This window comes from Salvelinus fontinalis, chromosome 1 (assembly GCF_029448725.1).
Source record: "Salvelinus fontinalis isolate EN_2023a chromosome 1, ASM2944872v1, whole genome shotgun sequence".
Classification (NCBI taxonomy): Eukaryota; Metazoa; Chordata; class Actinopteri; order Salmoniformes; family Salmonidae; genus Salvelinus; species Salvelinus fontinalis.
Window position 1 is genome coordinate 81,960,600 of NC_074665.1, and position 14,791 is coordinate 81,975,390.

Below are 14,791 nucleotides of genomic sequence, written 5' to 3' on the forward strand. Positions count from 1 at the left end.
CGGAACGGTTCTGTATTTCACTGAAAGAATAAACGTTTTGTTTTCGAAATGATAGTTTCCGGATTTGATCATATTAAGGACCTAAGGCTCGTATTTCTCTGTGTTTATTATGTTATAATTAAGTCTATGATTTGATAGAGCAGTCTGACTGAGCAGTGGTAGGCAGAAGCAGGCTCGTAAGCATTCATTCAAACAGCACTTTACTGCGTTTGCCAGCAGCTCTTAGCAGTGCTTGATGCACAGCACTGTTCATGACTTCAAGCCTATCAACTCCCGAGATTAGGCTGGCAATACTAAAGTGCCTATAAGAACATCCAATAGTCAAAGGTATGAAATACAAACGGTATAGAGAGAAATAGTCCTATAATTCCTATAATAACTACGACCTAAAACTGGGAATATTGAAGACTCATGTTAAAAGGAACCACCAGCTTTCATATGTTCTCATGTTCTGAGCAAGGAACTTAAACATTAGCTTTTTTACTTGGTACATATTGCACTTTTACTTTCTTCTCCAACACTGTGTTTTTGCATTATTTAAACCCAATTGAACATGTTTCATTATTTATTTGAGACTAAATAGATTTTATTTATGTTTTATATTAAGTTAAAGTAAAAGTGTTCATTCAGTATTGTTGTAATTGTCTTCATTACAAATATATATATAAAAATAGGCCGACTAATCGGTATCGGATTTTTTTGGGTCCTCCAATAATCGGTATCGGTGTTGAAAAATCATAATCGCTCGACCTCTAGCTAGCACAGTGACACCTGTTACACCTGCAGGCACTATACAATACTGTCACAGTCCCTAACCTGACACACGCACGCACGCGCACACACGCGCACACACACACACACCCCAGGATGGGGGGAAAGCAGCGCAGTACCTGTAGGTACAGGTAGTTGGTGAGGATCCACAACAAGCCAAACGGAGCCACCTTAGTGAAAAACACCTTGGCTGTCAGCCCGTCGTCCCCGAAGAACCGACAACACTCCCTAGAGAGGAACACACACAGATGAACACCCACAGGCATGTACGCACGCACGCACACACACACACACACACACACACACACACACACACACACACACACACACACACACACACACACACACACACACACACACACACACACACACACACACACACACACACACACACACACACACACACAAACAGACACACGTGCACAGTACACAGGTACATGTACAGTTGAAGTCGGAAGTTTACATACACTTACATTGGAGTTATGAAAAACTCGTTTTTCAACCACTCCACAAATTTCTTGTTAACAAACTATAGTTTTGGCAAGTCGGTTAGGACATCTACTTTGTGCATGACACAAGTAATTTCTCCAACAATTGTTCACAGACAGATTATTTCACTTATTATTCACTGTATCGCAATTCCAGTGGGTCAGAACTTGACATACACGAAGTTGACTGTGCCTTTAAACAGCTTGGAAAATTCCAGAAAATGATGTCATGGCTTTAGAAGCTTCTGATAGGCTAATTGACATCATTTGAGTCAATTGGAGGTGTACCTGTGGATATATTTCAAGGCCTACCTTCAAACTCAGTGCCTCTTACTTGACATCATGGGAAAATTTAAAGAAATCAGCCAAGACCTCAGAAAAAAAATAGTAGACCTTCACAAGTCTGATTTATCCTTGGGAGCAATTTCCAAACACCTGAAGATACCACATTCATCTGTACAAACAATTGTACGCAAGTATAAACACCATGGGACCACGCAGCCGTCATACAGCTCAGGAAGGAGACAAGTTCTGTCTCCTAGAGATGAACGTACTTTGCGAAAAGTGCAAATCAATCCCAGAACAATAGCAAAGGACCTTGTGAAGATGCTGGAGGAAACAGGTACAAAAGTATCTATATCCACAGTAAAACGAGTCCTATATCGACATAACCTGAAAGGCCGCTCAGCAAGGAAGAAGCCACTGCTCCAAAACCGCCATAAAAAAGCCAGACTATGGTTTGCAACTGCACATGGGGACAAAGATCGTACTTTTAGGAGAAATGTCCTCTGGTCTGATGAAACAAAAATAGAACTGTTTGGCCATAATGACCATCATTATGTTTGGAGGAAAAAGGGGGACGCTTGCAAGCCGAAGAACACCATCCCAATCGTGAAGGACGGGGGTGGCAGCATCATGTTGTGGGGGTGCTTTGCTGCAGGAGGGACTGGTGAACTTCACAAAATAGATGGCATCACGAGGAAGGAAAATTATGTGGATATATTGAAGCAACATCTCAAGACATCAGTCAGGAAGTTAAAGCTTGGTCGCAAATGGGTCTTCCAAATGGACAATGACCCCAAGCATACTTCCAAAGTTGTTTAAAAATGGCTTAAGGACAACAAAGTCAAGGTATTGGAGTGGCCCTCACAAAGCCCTGACCTCAATCCTATAGAAAATTTGTGGGCAGAACTGAAAAAGCATGTGCGAGCAAGGAGGCCTACAAACCTGACTCAGTTACACCAGCTCTGTCAGGAGGAATGGGCCAAAATTCACCCAACTTATTGTGGGAAGCTTATGGAAGGCTACCCGAAACGTTTGACCCAAGTTAAACCATTTAAAGGCAATGCTACCAAATACCAATTGAGTGTATGTAAACTTTTGACTCACTGGGAATGTGATGAAAGAAATAAAAGCTGAAATAAATGATTCTCTCTACTATTATTCTGACATTTCACATTTTTAAAATAAAGTGTTGATCCTAACTGACCTAAGACAGGGAATTTTTACTAGGATTAAATGTCAGAAATTGTGAAAAATGAGTTTAAATATATGTTGCTAAGGTGTATGTAAACTTCCGACTTCAACTGTATATGTACAAACACAGACAAATAAACAAACACAAGCTCACACAGCACAAACACATGTAAACAAACACAATGACATTTTAGTATACAACATTAGTGTTAGTATTCATAGTCTATGCTAGTGATGGGGGGAAATCGATACAGTTAAATATCACAATATTATTTTGGATGATATTATATTTAAGCAATAATGGGGTGTGTTATATGGCCAATATACCACTGCTAAGGGCTGTTCTTAGTGCCTGGACACAGCCCTTAGCCGTGCTATATTGACCATAGACCACAAACCCCCGAAGTGCCTTATTGCTATTATAAACTGGTTACCAACGTAATTAGAGCAGGAAAAACAAATGTTTTATCATACCCGTGGTATACGGCTGTCAGCCAATCAGCATTCAGGGTTCAAACCACCCAGTTTAAAATGATATTTTGACTCCAAGTATCGATATGTAAAATAAGACATATGTACAGTAGCAGTCTAAAGTTTGGACACACCTACTTATTCAAGGGTTTTTCTTTATTTTTACTATTTTCTACATTGTAGAATAATAGTGAAGACATCAAAACTATGAAACAACACACATGGAATCATGTAGTAAACAAAAACGTGTTAAACAAATCAAAATACATTTTAGATTCTTCAAAGTAGCCACCCTTTGCCTTGATGACAGCGTTGCACACTCTTGGCATTCTAGCATACTAGCAGATACCCATAGACTTACAGTCACTGTGCTAACCAAGTAGATCAAAAAGTAGATTAAGGACCTAGTCCCAAAGTATATCTTAAAGGTAAACATAAAGACTGGTATGTAAACTGGTCAGGAGTAACTGGAGCTCCTGGTTCATCTCCATCCCGGTCCAGTACCATCCAGGCTGCTAGCTCTCCATCCCGGTCCAGTCCCATCCTGGCTGCCAGCTCTTCATCCCGGTCCAGTCCCATCCAGGCTGCCTTGTCTCCATCCCGGTCCAGTCCCATCCTGGCTGCCAGCTCTCCATCCCGGTCCAGGCCCATCCTGGCTGCCAGCTCTCCATCCCGGTCCAGGCCCATCCAGGCTGCCTTCTCTCCATCCCGGTCCAGTCCCATCCAGGCTGCCTTCTCTCCATCCCGGTCCAGTCCCATCCAGGCTGCCAGCTCTCCATCCCGGTCCAGGCCCATCCTGGCTGCCAGCTCTCCATCCCGGTCCAGACCCATCCAGGCTGCCAGCTCTCCATCCCGGTCCAGGCCCATCCAGGCTGCCTTCTCTCCATCCCGGTCCAGACCCATCCAGGCTGCCAGCTCTCCATCCCGGTCCAGACCCATCCAGGCTGCCAGCTCTCCATCCCGGTCCAGACCCATCCAGGCTGCCTTGTCTCCATCCCGGTCCAGGCCCATCCAGGCTGCCTGCTCTCCATCCCGGTCCAGGCCCATCCTGGCTGCCTTCTCTCCATCCCGGTCCAGGCCCATCCAGGCTGCCTTCTCTCCATCCCGGTCCAGGCCCATCCTGGCTGCCAGCTCTCCATCCCGGTCCAGTCCCATCCAGGCTGCCAGCTCTCCATCCCGGTCCAGTCCCATCCAGGCTGCCTTCTCTCCATCCCGGTCCAGTCCCATCCAGGCTGCCTTCTCTCCATCCCGGTCCAGTACCATCCAGGCTGCCAGCTCTCCATCCCGGTCCAGTCCCATCCAGGCTGCCAGCTCTCCATCCCGGTCCAGGCCCATCCTGGCTGCCAGCTCTCCATCCCGGTCCAGACCCATCCAGGCTGCCAGCTCTCCATCCCGGTCCAGGCCCATCCAGGCTGCCTTCTCTCCATCCCGGTCCAGACCCATCCAGGCTGCCAGCTCTCCATCCCGGTCCAGACCCATCCAGGCTGCCTGCTCTCCATCCCGGTCCAGGCCCATCCAGACTGCCAGCTCTCCATTCCCGTCCTGGTCCCATCCAGGCTGCCAACCAGACAATTATATTGCACCTAGACAATCTTACTGACACATCAATTACTGAACTGAACAATGCCAGGTGGGGTAGCTACTGTAGCTTGAGCCTCCAGGTTTAGGCTATCTGCCAGATAGTAAGCTAACATTATAAAGGCTGTGTTAGTAAGCTAACATTATAAAGGCTGTGTTAGTAAGCTAACATTATAAAGGCTGTGTTAGTAAGCTAACATTATAAAGGCTGTGTTAGTAAGCTAACATTATAGAGGCTGTGTTAGTAAGCTAACATTATAAAGGCTGGGTTAGTAAGCTAACATTATAAAGGCTGTGTTTGCAAGCTAACATTATAAAGGCTGTGTTAGTAAGCTAACATTATAAAGGCTGTGTTAGTAAGCTAACATTATAAAGGCTGGGTTAGTAAGTTAACATTATAAAGGCTGTGTTAGATAACATTATAAAGGCGGGGTTAGTAAGCTAACATTATAAAGGCTGTGTTAGTAAGCTATCATTATAAAGGCTGGGTTAGTAAGCTAACATTATAAAGGCTGTGTTAGTAAGCTAACATTATAAAGGCTGGGTTAGTAAGCTAACATTATAAAGGCTGTGTTTGCAAGCTAACATTATAAAGGCTGTGTTAGTAAGCTACCATTATAAAGGCTGGGTTAGTAAGCTAACATTATAAAGGCTGTGTTTGCAAGCTAACATTATAAAGGCTGTGTTAGTAAGCTAACATTATAAAGGCTGTGTTAGTAAGCTAACATTATAAAGGCTGGGTTAGTAAGTTAACATTATAAAGGCTGTGTTAGATAACATTATAAAGGCTGGGTTAGTAAGCTAACATTATAAAGGCTGGTTAGTAAGCTATCATTATAAAGGCTGGGTTAGTAAGCTAACATTATAAAGGCTGGGTTAGTAAGCTAACATTATAAAGGCTGTGTTAGATAACATTATAAAGGCTGTGTTAGTAAGCTAACAGTATAAAGGCTGTGTTAGTAAGCTAACATTATAAAGGCTGTGTTAGATAACATTATAAAGGCTGTGTTAGTAAGCTAACATTATAAAGGCTGGGTTAGTAAGTTAACATTATAAAGGCTGGGTTAGTAAGTTAACATTATAAAGGCTGTGTTAGATAACATTATAAAGGCGGGGTTAGTAAGCTAACATTATAAAGGCTGTGTTAGTAAGCTATCATTATAAAGGCTGGGTTAGTAAGCTAACATTATAAAGGCTGTGTTAGTAAGCTAACATTATAAAGGCTGGGTTAGTAAGCTAACATTATAAAGGCTGTGTTTGCAAGCTAACATTATAAAGGCTGTGTTAGTAAGCTACCATTATAAAGGCTGGGTTAGTAAGCTAACATTATAAAGGCTGTGTTTGCAAGCTAACATTATAAAGGCTGTGTTAGTAAGCTAACATTATAAAGGCTGTGTTAGTAAGCTAACATTATAAAGGCTGGGTTAGTAAGTTAACATTATAAAGGCTGTGTTAGATAACATTATAAAGGCTGGGTTAGTAAGCTAACATTATAAAGGCTGGTTAGTAAGCTATCATTATAAAGGCTGGGTTAGTAAGCTAACATTATAAAGGCTGTGTTAGATAACATTATAAAGGCTGGGTTAGTAAGCTAACATTATAAAGGCTGGGTTAGTAAGCTAACATTATAAAGGCTGTGTTAGATAACATTATAAAGGCTGTGTTAGTAAGCTAACAGTATAAAGGCTGTGTTAGTAAGCTAACATTATAAAGGCTGTGTTAGATAACATTATAAAGGCTGTGTTAGTAAGCTAACATTAGAAAGGCTGTGTTAGTAAGCTAACATTATAAAGGCTGTGTTAGTAAGCTAACATTATAAAGGCTGTGTTAGTAAGCTAACATTATAGAGGCTGTGTTAGTAAGCTAACATTATAAAGGCTGGGTTAGTAAGCTAACATTATAAAGGCTGTGTTTGTAAGCTAACATTATAAAGGCTGTGTTAGTAAGCTAACATTATAAAGGCTGTGTTTGTAAGCTAACATTATAAAGGCGGGGTTAGTAAGCTAACATTATAAAGGCTGTGTTAGATAACATTATAAAGGCTGGGTTAGTAAGCTAACATTATAAAGGCTGTGTTAGATAACATTATAAAGGCTGGGTTAGTAAGCTAACATTATAAAGGCTGGGTTAGATAACATTATAAAGGCTGTGTTAGTAAGCTAACAGTATAAAGGCTGTGTTAGTAAGCTAACATTATAAAGGCTGTGTAGGTAAGCTAATATTATAAAGGCTGTGTTAGATAACATTATAAAGGCAGTGTTAGTAAGCTAACATTATAAAGGCTGTGTTAGCAAGCTAACATTATAAAGGCTGAGTTAGTAAGCTAACATTATAAAGGCTGTGTTAGATAACATTATAAAGGCTGTGTTAGTAAGCTAACATTATAAAGGCTGTGTTAGTAAGCTAACATTATAAAGGCTGTGTTAGTAAGCTAACATTATAAAGGCTGGGTTAGTAAGCTAACATTATAAAGGCTGTGTTAGTAAGCTAACATTATAGAGGCTGTGTTAGTAAGCTAACATTATAAAGGCTGGGTTAGTAAGCTAACATTATAAAGGCTGTGTTAGATAACATTATAAAAGCTGTGTTAGTAAGCTAACATTATAAAGGCTGTGTTAGTAAGCTAACATTATAAAGGCTGTGTTAGTAAGCTAACATTATAAAGTCTGTGTTAGTAAGATAACATTATAAAGGCTGTGTTAGTAAGCTAACATTATAAAGGCTGTGTTAGTAAGCTAACATTATAAAGGCTGTGTTAGTAAGCTAACATTATAAAGGCTGTGTTAGTAAGCTAAAATTATAAATGCTGTGTTAGTAAGCTAACATTATAAAGGCTGTGTTAGTAAGATAACATTATAAAGGCTGTGTTAGTAAGCTAACATTATAAAGGCTGTGTTAGTAAGATAACATTATAAAGGCTGTGTTAGTAAGATAACATTATAAAGGCTGTGTTAGTAAGATAACATTATAAAGGCTGTGTTAGTAAGCTAACATTATAAAGGCTGTGTCAGAAAGAAAGCTAACATTATAAAGGCTGTGTCAGAAAGCTAACATTATAAAGGCTGTGTTAGTAAGCTAACATTATAAAGGCTGTGTTAGTAAGCTAACATTATAAAGGCTGTGTTAGTAAGCTAACATTATAAAGGCTGTGTTAGTAAGATAACATTATAAAGGCTGTGTTAGATAACATTATAAAGGCTGTGTTAGAAAGATAACATGATAAAGGCTGTGTTAGAAAGATAACATGATAAAGGCTGTGTTAGAAAGATAACATGATAAAGGCTGTGTTAGAAAGATAACATTATAAAGGCTGTGTTAGTAAGCTAACATTATAAAGGCTGTGTTAGAAAGATAACATTATAAAGGCTGTGTTAGTAAGATAACATTATAAAGGCTGTGTTAGTAAGCTAACATGATAAAGGCTGTGTTAGAAAGATAACATTATAAAGGCTGTGTTAGTAAGATAACATTATAAAGGCTGTGTTAGTAAGCTAACATTATAAAGGCTGTGTTAGTAAGCTAACATTATAAAGGCTGTGTCAGAAAGAAAGCTAACATTATAAAGGCTGTGTCAGAAAGCTAACATTATAAAGGCTGTGTTAGTAAGCTAACATTATAAAGGCTGTGTTAGATAACATTATAAAGGCTGTGTTAGTAAGCTAACATTATAAAGGCTGTGTTAGTAAGCTAACATTATAAAGGCTGTGTTAGTAAGCTAACATTATAAAGGCTGGGTTAGTAAGCTAACATTATAAAGGCTGTGTTAGTAAGCTAACATTATAGAGGCTGTGTTAGTAAGCTAACATTATAAAGGCTGGGTTAGTAAGCTAACATTATAAAGGCTGTGTTAGATAACATTATAAAAGCTGTGTTAGTAAGCTAACATTATAAAGGCTGTGTTAGTAAGCTAACATTATAAAGGCTGTGTTAGTAAGCTAACATTATAAAGTCTGTGTTAGTAAGATAACATTATAAAGGCTGTGTTAGTAAGCTAACATTATAAAGGCTGTGTTAGTAAGCTAACATTATAAAGGCTGTGTTAGTAAGCTAACATTATAAAGGCTGTGTTAGTAAGCTAAAATTATAAATGCTGTGTTAGTAAGCTAACATTATAAAGGCTGTGTTAGTAAGATAACATTATAAAGGCTGTGTTAGTAAGCTAACATTATAAAGGCTGTGTTAGTAAGATAACATTATAAAGGCTGTGTTAGTAAGATAACATTATAAAGGCTGTGTTAGTAAGATAACATTATAAAGGCTGTGTTAGTAAGCTAACATTATAAAGGCTGTGTCAGAAAGAAAGCTAACATTATAAAGGCTGTGTCAGAAAGCTAACATTATAAAGGCTGTGTTAGTAAGCTAACATTATAAAGGCTGTGTTAGTAAGCTAACATTATAAAGGCTGTGTTAGTAAGCTAACATTATAAAGGCTGTGTTAGTAAGATAACATTATAAAGGCTGTGTTAGATAACATTATAAAGGCTGTGTTAGAAAGATAACATGATAAAGGCTGTGTTAGAAAGATAACATGATAAAGGCTGTGTTAGAAAGATAACATGATAAAGGCTGTGTTAGAAAGATAACATTATAAAGGCTGTGTTAGTAAGCTAACATTATAAAGGCTGTGTTAGAAAGATAACATTATAAAGGCTGTGTTAGTAAGATAACATTATAAAGGCTGTGTTAGTAAGCTAACATGATAAAGGCTGTGTTAGAAAGATAACATTATAAAGGCTGTGTTAGTAAGATAACATTATAAAGGCTGTGTTAGTAAGCTAACATTATAAAGGCTGTGTTAGTAAGCTAACATTATAAAGGCTGTGTCAGAAAGAAAGCTAACATTATAAAGGCTGTGTCAGAAAGCTAACATTATAAAGGCTGTGTTAGTAAGCTAACATTATAAAGGCTGTGTTAGTAAGCTAACATTATAAAGGCTGTGTTAGTAAGATAACATTATAAAGGCTGTGTTAGTAAGATAACATTATAAAGGCTGTGTTAGATAACATTATAAAGGCTGTGTTAGAAAGATAACATGATAAAGGCTGTGTTAGAAAGATAACATGATAAAGGCTGTGTTAGAAAGATAACATGATAAAGGCTGTGTTAGAAAGATAACATTATAAAGGCTGTGTTAGTAAGCTAACATTATAAAGGCTGTGTTAGTAAGATAACATTAAAAAGGCTGTGTTAGTAAGCTAACATTATAAAGGCTGTGTTAGTAAGATAACATTATAAAGGCTGTGTTAGATAACATTATAAAGGCTGTGTTAGAAAGATAACATGATAAAGGCTGTGTTAGAAAGATAACATGATAAAGGCTGTGTTAGAAAGATAACATGATAAAGGCTGTGTTAGAAAGATAACATGATAAAGGCTGTGTTAGAAAGATAACATGATAAAGGCTGTGTTAGAAAGATAACATTATAAAGTCTGTGTTAGTAAGATAACATTATAAAGGCTGTGTTAGTAAGATAACATTATAAAGGCTGTGTTAGTAAGCTAACATTATAAAGGCTGTGTTAGAAAGATAACATTATAAAGTCTGTGTTAGTAAGATAACATTATAAAGGCTGTGTTAGTAAGATAACATTATAAAGGCTGTGTTAGATAACATTATAAAAGCTGTGTTAGTAAGCTAACATTATAAAGGCTGTGTTAGTAAGCTAACATTATAAAGGCTGTGTTAGTAAGCTAACATTATAAAGTCTGTGTTAGTAAGATAACATTATAAAGGCTGTGTTAGTAAGCTAACATTATAAAGGCTGTGTTAGTAAGCTAACATTATAAAGGCTGTGTTAGTAAGCTAACATTATAAAGGCTGTGTTAGTAAGCTAAAATTATAAATGCTGTGTTAGTAAGCTAACATTATAAAGGCTGTGTTAGTAAGATAACATTATAAAGGCTGTGTTAGTAAGCTAACATTATAAAGGCTGTGTTAGTAAGATAACATTATAAAGGCTGTGTTAGTAAGATAACATTATAAAGGCTGTGTTAGTAAGATAACATTATAAAGGCTGTGTTAGTAAGCTAACATTATAAAGGCTGTGTCAGAAAGAAAGCTAACATTATAAAGGCTGTGTCAGAAAGCTAACATTATAAAGGCTGTGTTAGTAAGCTAACATTATAAAGGCTGTGTTAGTAAGCTAACATTATAAAGGCTGTGTTAGTAAGCTAACATTATAAAGGCTGTGTTAGTAAGATAACATTATAAAGGCTGTGTTAGATAACATTATAAAGGCTGTGTTAGAAAGATAACATGATAAAGGCTGTGTTAGAAAGATAACATGATAAAGGCTGTGTTAGAAAGATAACATGATAAAGGCTGTGTTAGAAAGATAACATTATAAAGGCTGTGTTAGTAAGATAACATTATAAAGGCTGTGTTAGAAAGATAACATTATAAAGGCTGTGTTAGTAAGATAACATTATAAAGGCTGTGTTAGTAAGCTAACATGATAAAGGCTGTGTTAGAAAGATAACATTATAAAGGCTGTGTTAGTAAGATAACATTATAAAGGCTGTGTTAGTAAGCTAACATTATAAAGGCTGTGTTAGTAAGCTAACATTATAAAGGCTGTGTCAGAAAGAAAGCTAACATTATAAAGGCTGTGTCAGAAAGCTAACATTATAAAGGCTGTGTTAGTAAGCTAACATTATAAAGGCTGTGTTAGTAAGCTAACATTATAAAGGCTGTGTTAGTAAGATAACATTATAAAGGCTGTGTTAGTAAGATAACATTATAAAGGCTGTGTTAGATAACATTATAAAGGCTGTGTTAGAAAGATAACATGATAAAGGCTGTGTTAGAAAGATAACATGATAAAGGCTGTGTTAGAAAGATAACATGATAAAGGCTGTGTTAGAAAGATAACATTATAAAGGCTGTGTTAGTAAGCTAACATTATAAAGGCTGTGTTAGTAAGATAACATTAAAAAGGCTGTGTTAGTAAGCTAACATTATAAAGGCTGTGTTAGTAAGATAACATTATAAAGGCTGTGTTAGATAACATTATAAAGGCTGTGTTAGAAAGATAACATGATAAAGGCTGTGTTAGAAAGATAACATGATAAAGGCTGTGTTAGAAAGATAACATGATAAAGGCTGTGTTAGAAAGATAACATGATAAAGGCTGTGTTAGAAAGATAACATGATAAAGGCTGTGTTAGAAAGATAACATTATAAAGGCTGTGTTAGTAAGCTAACATTATAAAGGCTGTGTTAGTAAGATAACATTAAAAAGGCTGTGTTAGTAAGCTAACATTATAAAGGCTGTGTTAGTAAGATAACATTATAAAGGCTGTGTTAGATAACATTATAAAGGCTGTGTTAGAAAGATAACATGATAAAGGCTGTGTTAGAAAGATAACATGATAAAGGCTGTGTTAGAAAGATAACATGATAAAGGCTGTGTTAGAAAGATAACATGATAAAGGCTGTGTTAGAAAGATAACATGATAAAGGCTGTGTTAGAAAGATAACATTATAAAGTCTGTGTTAGTAAGATAACATTATAAAGGCTGTGTTAGTAAGATAACATTATAAAGGCTGTGTTAGTAAGCTAACATTATAAAGGCTGTGTTAGAAAGATAACATTATAAAGTCTGTGTTAGTAAGATAACATTATAAAGGCTGTGTTAGTAAGATAACATTATAAAGGCTGTGTTAGTAAGATAACATTATAAAGGCTGTGTTAGTAAGCTAACATTATAAAGGCTGTGTCAGAAAGAAGGCTAACATTATTACGGCTGTGTTAGATAACATTATAAAGGCTGTTCAGTATGCAGGCCACACAGTCGGAGCCAGGGGAGCAGGGAGAGCCCAGAACCAGATCCTTGCATAAGCACTCTTAGAACCTCTGACAAACACGCACACACATGCAAGCATGCACAGACACATACGTACGAGCACAAGCGAATGACTGGAAGCACTCACAGGCATGGAGGCATGTATGCACACACGAACGCACTCACACACACACACACGCACTCACACACGCACACACACACACAGTTCTATGTGTGTGCAGCAGCAGCCCAGTGGGTTGTAGAGATAAGGAATTCCTCTCAGAGGAAGAGCACGTCATGTGACTAAGCTGATCTAACTGTAGGCACAGACTTTTGTCCATCTAGAGACTGCTGCAGTTCAACACACTACACCTCCCACCTAACTCAGGAAAGTAATGACTTTTTACCTCCACTTTTAGACACCCAGAGGAAATATTAATCCCAGAGCCATGATGAAACACCAGAGCCACCATTATGATGTATAAACTTGATAAAATGGCATATTATGTTACAACAAGGCTACATTTGGGTTTCCATGATACTCTGCTATGCCTCTCAATGCAGTCTGAAATAGTTTTCACTCCTTCTTTGTCCCCTGGTGTCCTTTGTTAAACCTTTAGGACAACAGTTGATGTAAACAGTATAAATACATTGTATTGATTGATTGATTACCTGAACCTCTGTCTGGGGGTCTGTCTCTCAGGGCTCTTACACAGGTGTCCGATGTAGTAGAGGGGGAAGAACAGGCAGTTCCAGGTGGTGGCGAACCAGGTGAGGGTGAAGGGAGCGTCAAACTGGGTATCCAAAACAAATTACTTTAACATTCTTATTAACAGGTTTCATCTGGCCTTCAGTGGTGGATCGTGTCAATCTGAGTTTGTGTGTGTCTAGCATGCAACTTCGTCGGGTTCTTTACCTGCTTAAAGGTGAGCTTGGCGAGCTGGGTGGACCCCGCCCACGATGAGCACACACACATCACCATGGCAACGCCCCACAGCGCCTTCCGCACCTGTACGGCCGTGATTTTGATGCAGCAACGAAGTCTCCACCTCCCCGTAGCAGGCTCCGCCCCCGGCGCCCCGCCGTTTGCCGCCTGGCCGTCTGCTGTGCTGCCCACCACATTCTCTCTGGGACGATCTTCTCCTGAGCACAAAGAAAACAGTAGTAAACTATGAGACCAGAGTAGAGATTTAGAAGAGTTATCTACATAACCACAATATGAGACCAGAGTAGAGATTTAGAAGAGTTGTCTACATCACTACGGTATCAGACCAGGGTAGAGATTTAGAAGAGTTGTCTACAGCACTACAATATGAGACCAGAGTAGAGATTTAGAAGAGTTATCTACATAACCACAATATGAGACCAGGGTAGTGTTTTAGAAGAGTTGTCTACATCACTACAGTATGAGACCAGGGTAGAGATTTAGAAGAGTTGTCTACAGCACTACAATATGATACCAGGGTAGTGTTTTAGAAGAGTTGTCTACATCACTACAGTATGAGACCAGAGTAGAGATTTAGAAGAGTTGTCTACAGCACTACAATATGAGACCAGAGTAGAGATTTAGAAGAGTTGTCTACAGCACTACAATATGAGACCAGAGTAGAGATTTAGAAGAGTTGTCTACAGCACTACAATATGAGACCAGAGTAGAGATTTAGAAGAGTTGTCTACAGCACTACAATATGAGACCAGAGTAGAGATTTAGAAGAGTTGTCTACAGCACTACAATATGAGACCAGAGTAGAGATTTAGAAGAGTTGTCTACAGCACTACAGTATGAGACCAGAGTAGAGATTTAGAAGAGTTGTCTACAGCACTACAATATGAGACCAGAGTAGAGATTTAGAAGAGTTGTCTACAGCACTACAATATGAGACCAGGGTAGTGATTTAGAAGAGTTGTCTACAGCACTACAATATGATACCAGGGTAGTGATTTAGAAGAGTTGTCTACGGCACTACAATATGATACCAGGGTAGTGTTTTAGAAGAGTTGTCTACAGCACTACAATATGAGACCAGGGTAGAGATTTAGAAGAGTTGTCTACGGCACTACAATATGAGACCAGGGGAGAGATTTAGAAGAGTTGTCTACAGCACTACAATATGAGACCAGGGTAGTGATTTAGAAGAGTTGTCTACGGCACTACAATATGATACCAGGGTAGTGTTTTAGAAGAGTTGTCTACGGCACTACAATATGAGACCAGAGTAGAG

At 38.3% G+C, this 14,791-nt stretch overlaps 1 protein-coding gene across 2 annotated transcripts in view; it reads right to left on the reverse strand.

Moving 5' to 3' along the window:
- Window positions 1–14,791, reverse strand: part of LOC129862766 (putative thiamine transporter SLC35F3) — a 182,447-nt gene that overhangs the window by 42,612 nt on the left and 125,044 nt on the right. For both annotated transcript variants that reach the window (XM_055934726.1, XM_055934734.1), the window contains 3 exons: window positions 13,486–13,712; window positions 13,242–13,363; window positions 891–999 (listed from right to left, as the gene is read on the reverse strand). In XM_055934726.1, the coding sequence (XP_055790701.1) occupies window positions 891–999; window positions 13,242–13,363; window positions 13,486–13,712 (458 nt within the window). The remainder of the gene's footprint in view (window positions 1–890; window positions 1,000–13,241; window positions 13,364–13,485; window positions 13,713–14,791) is intronic.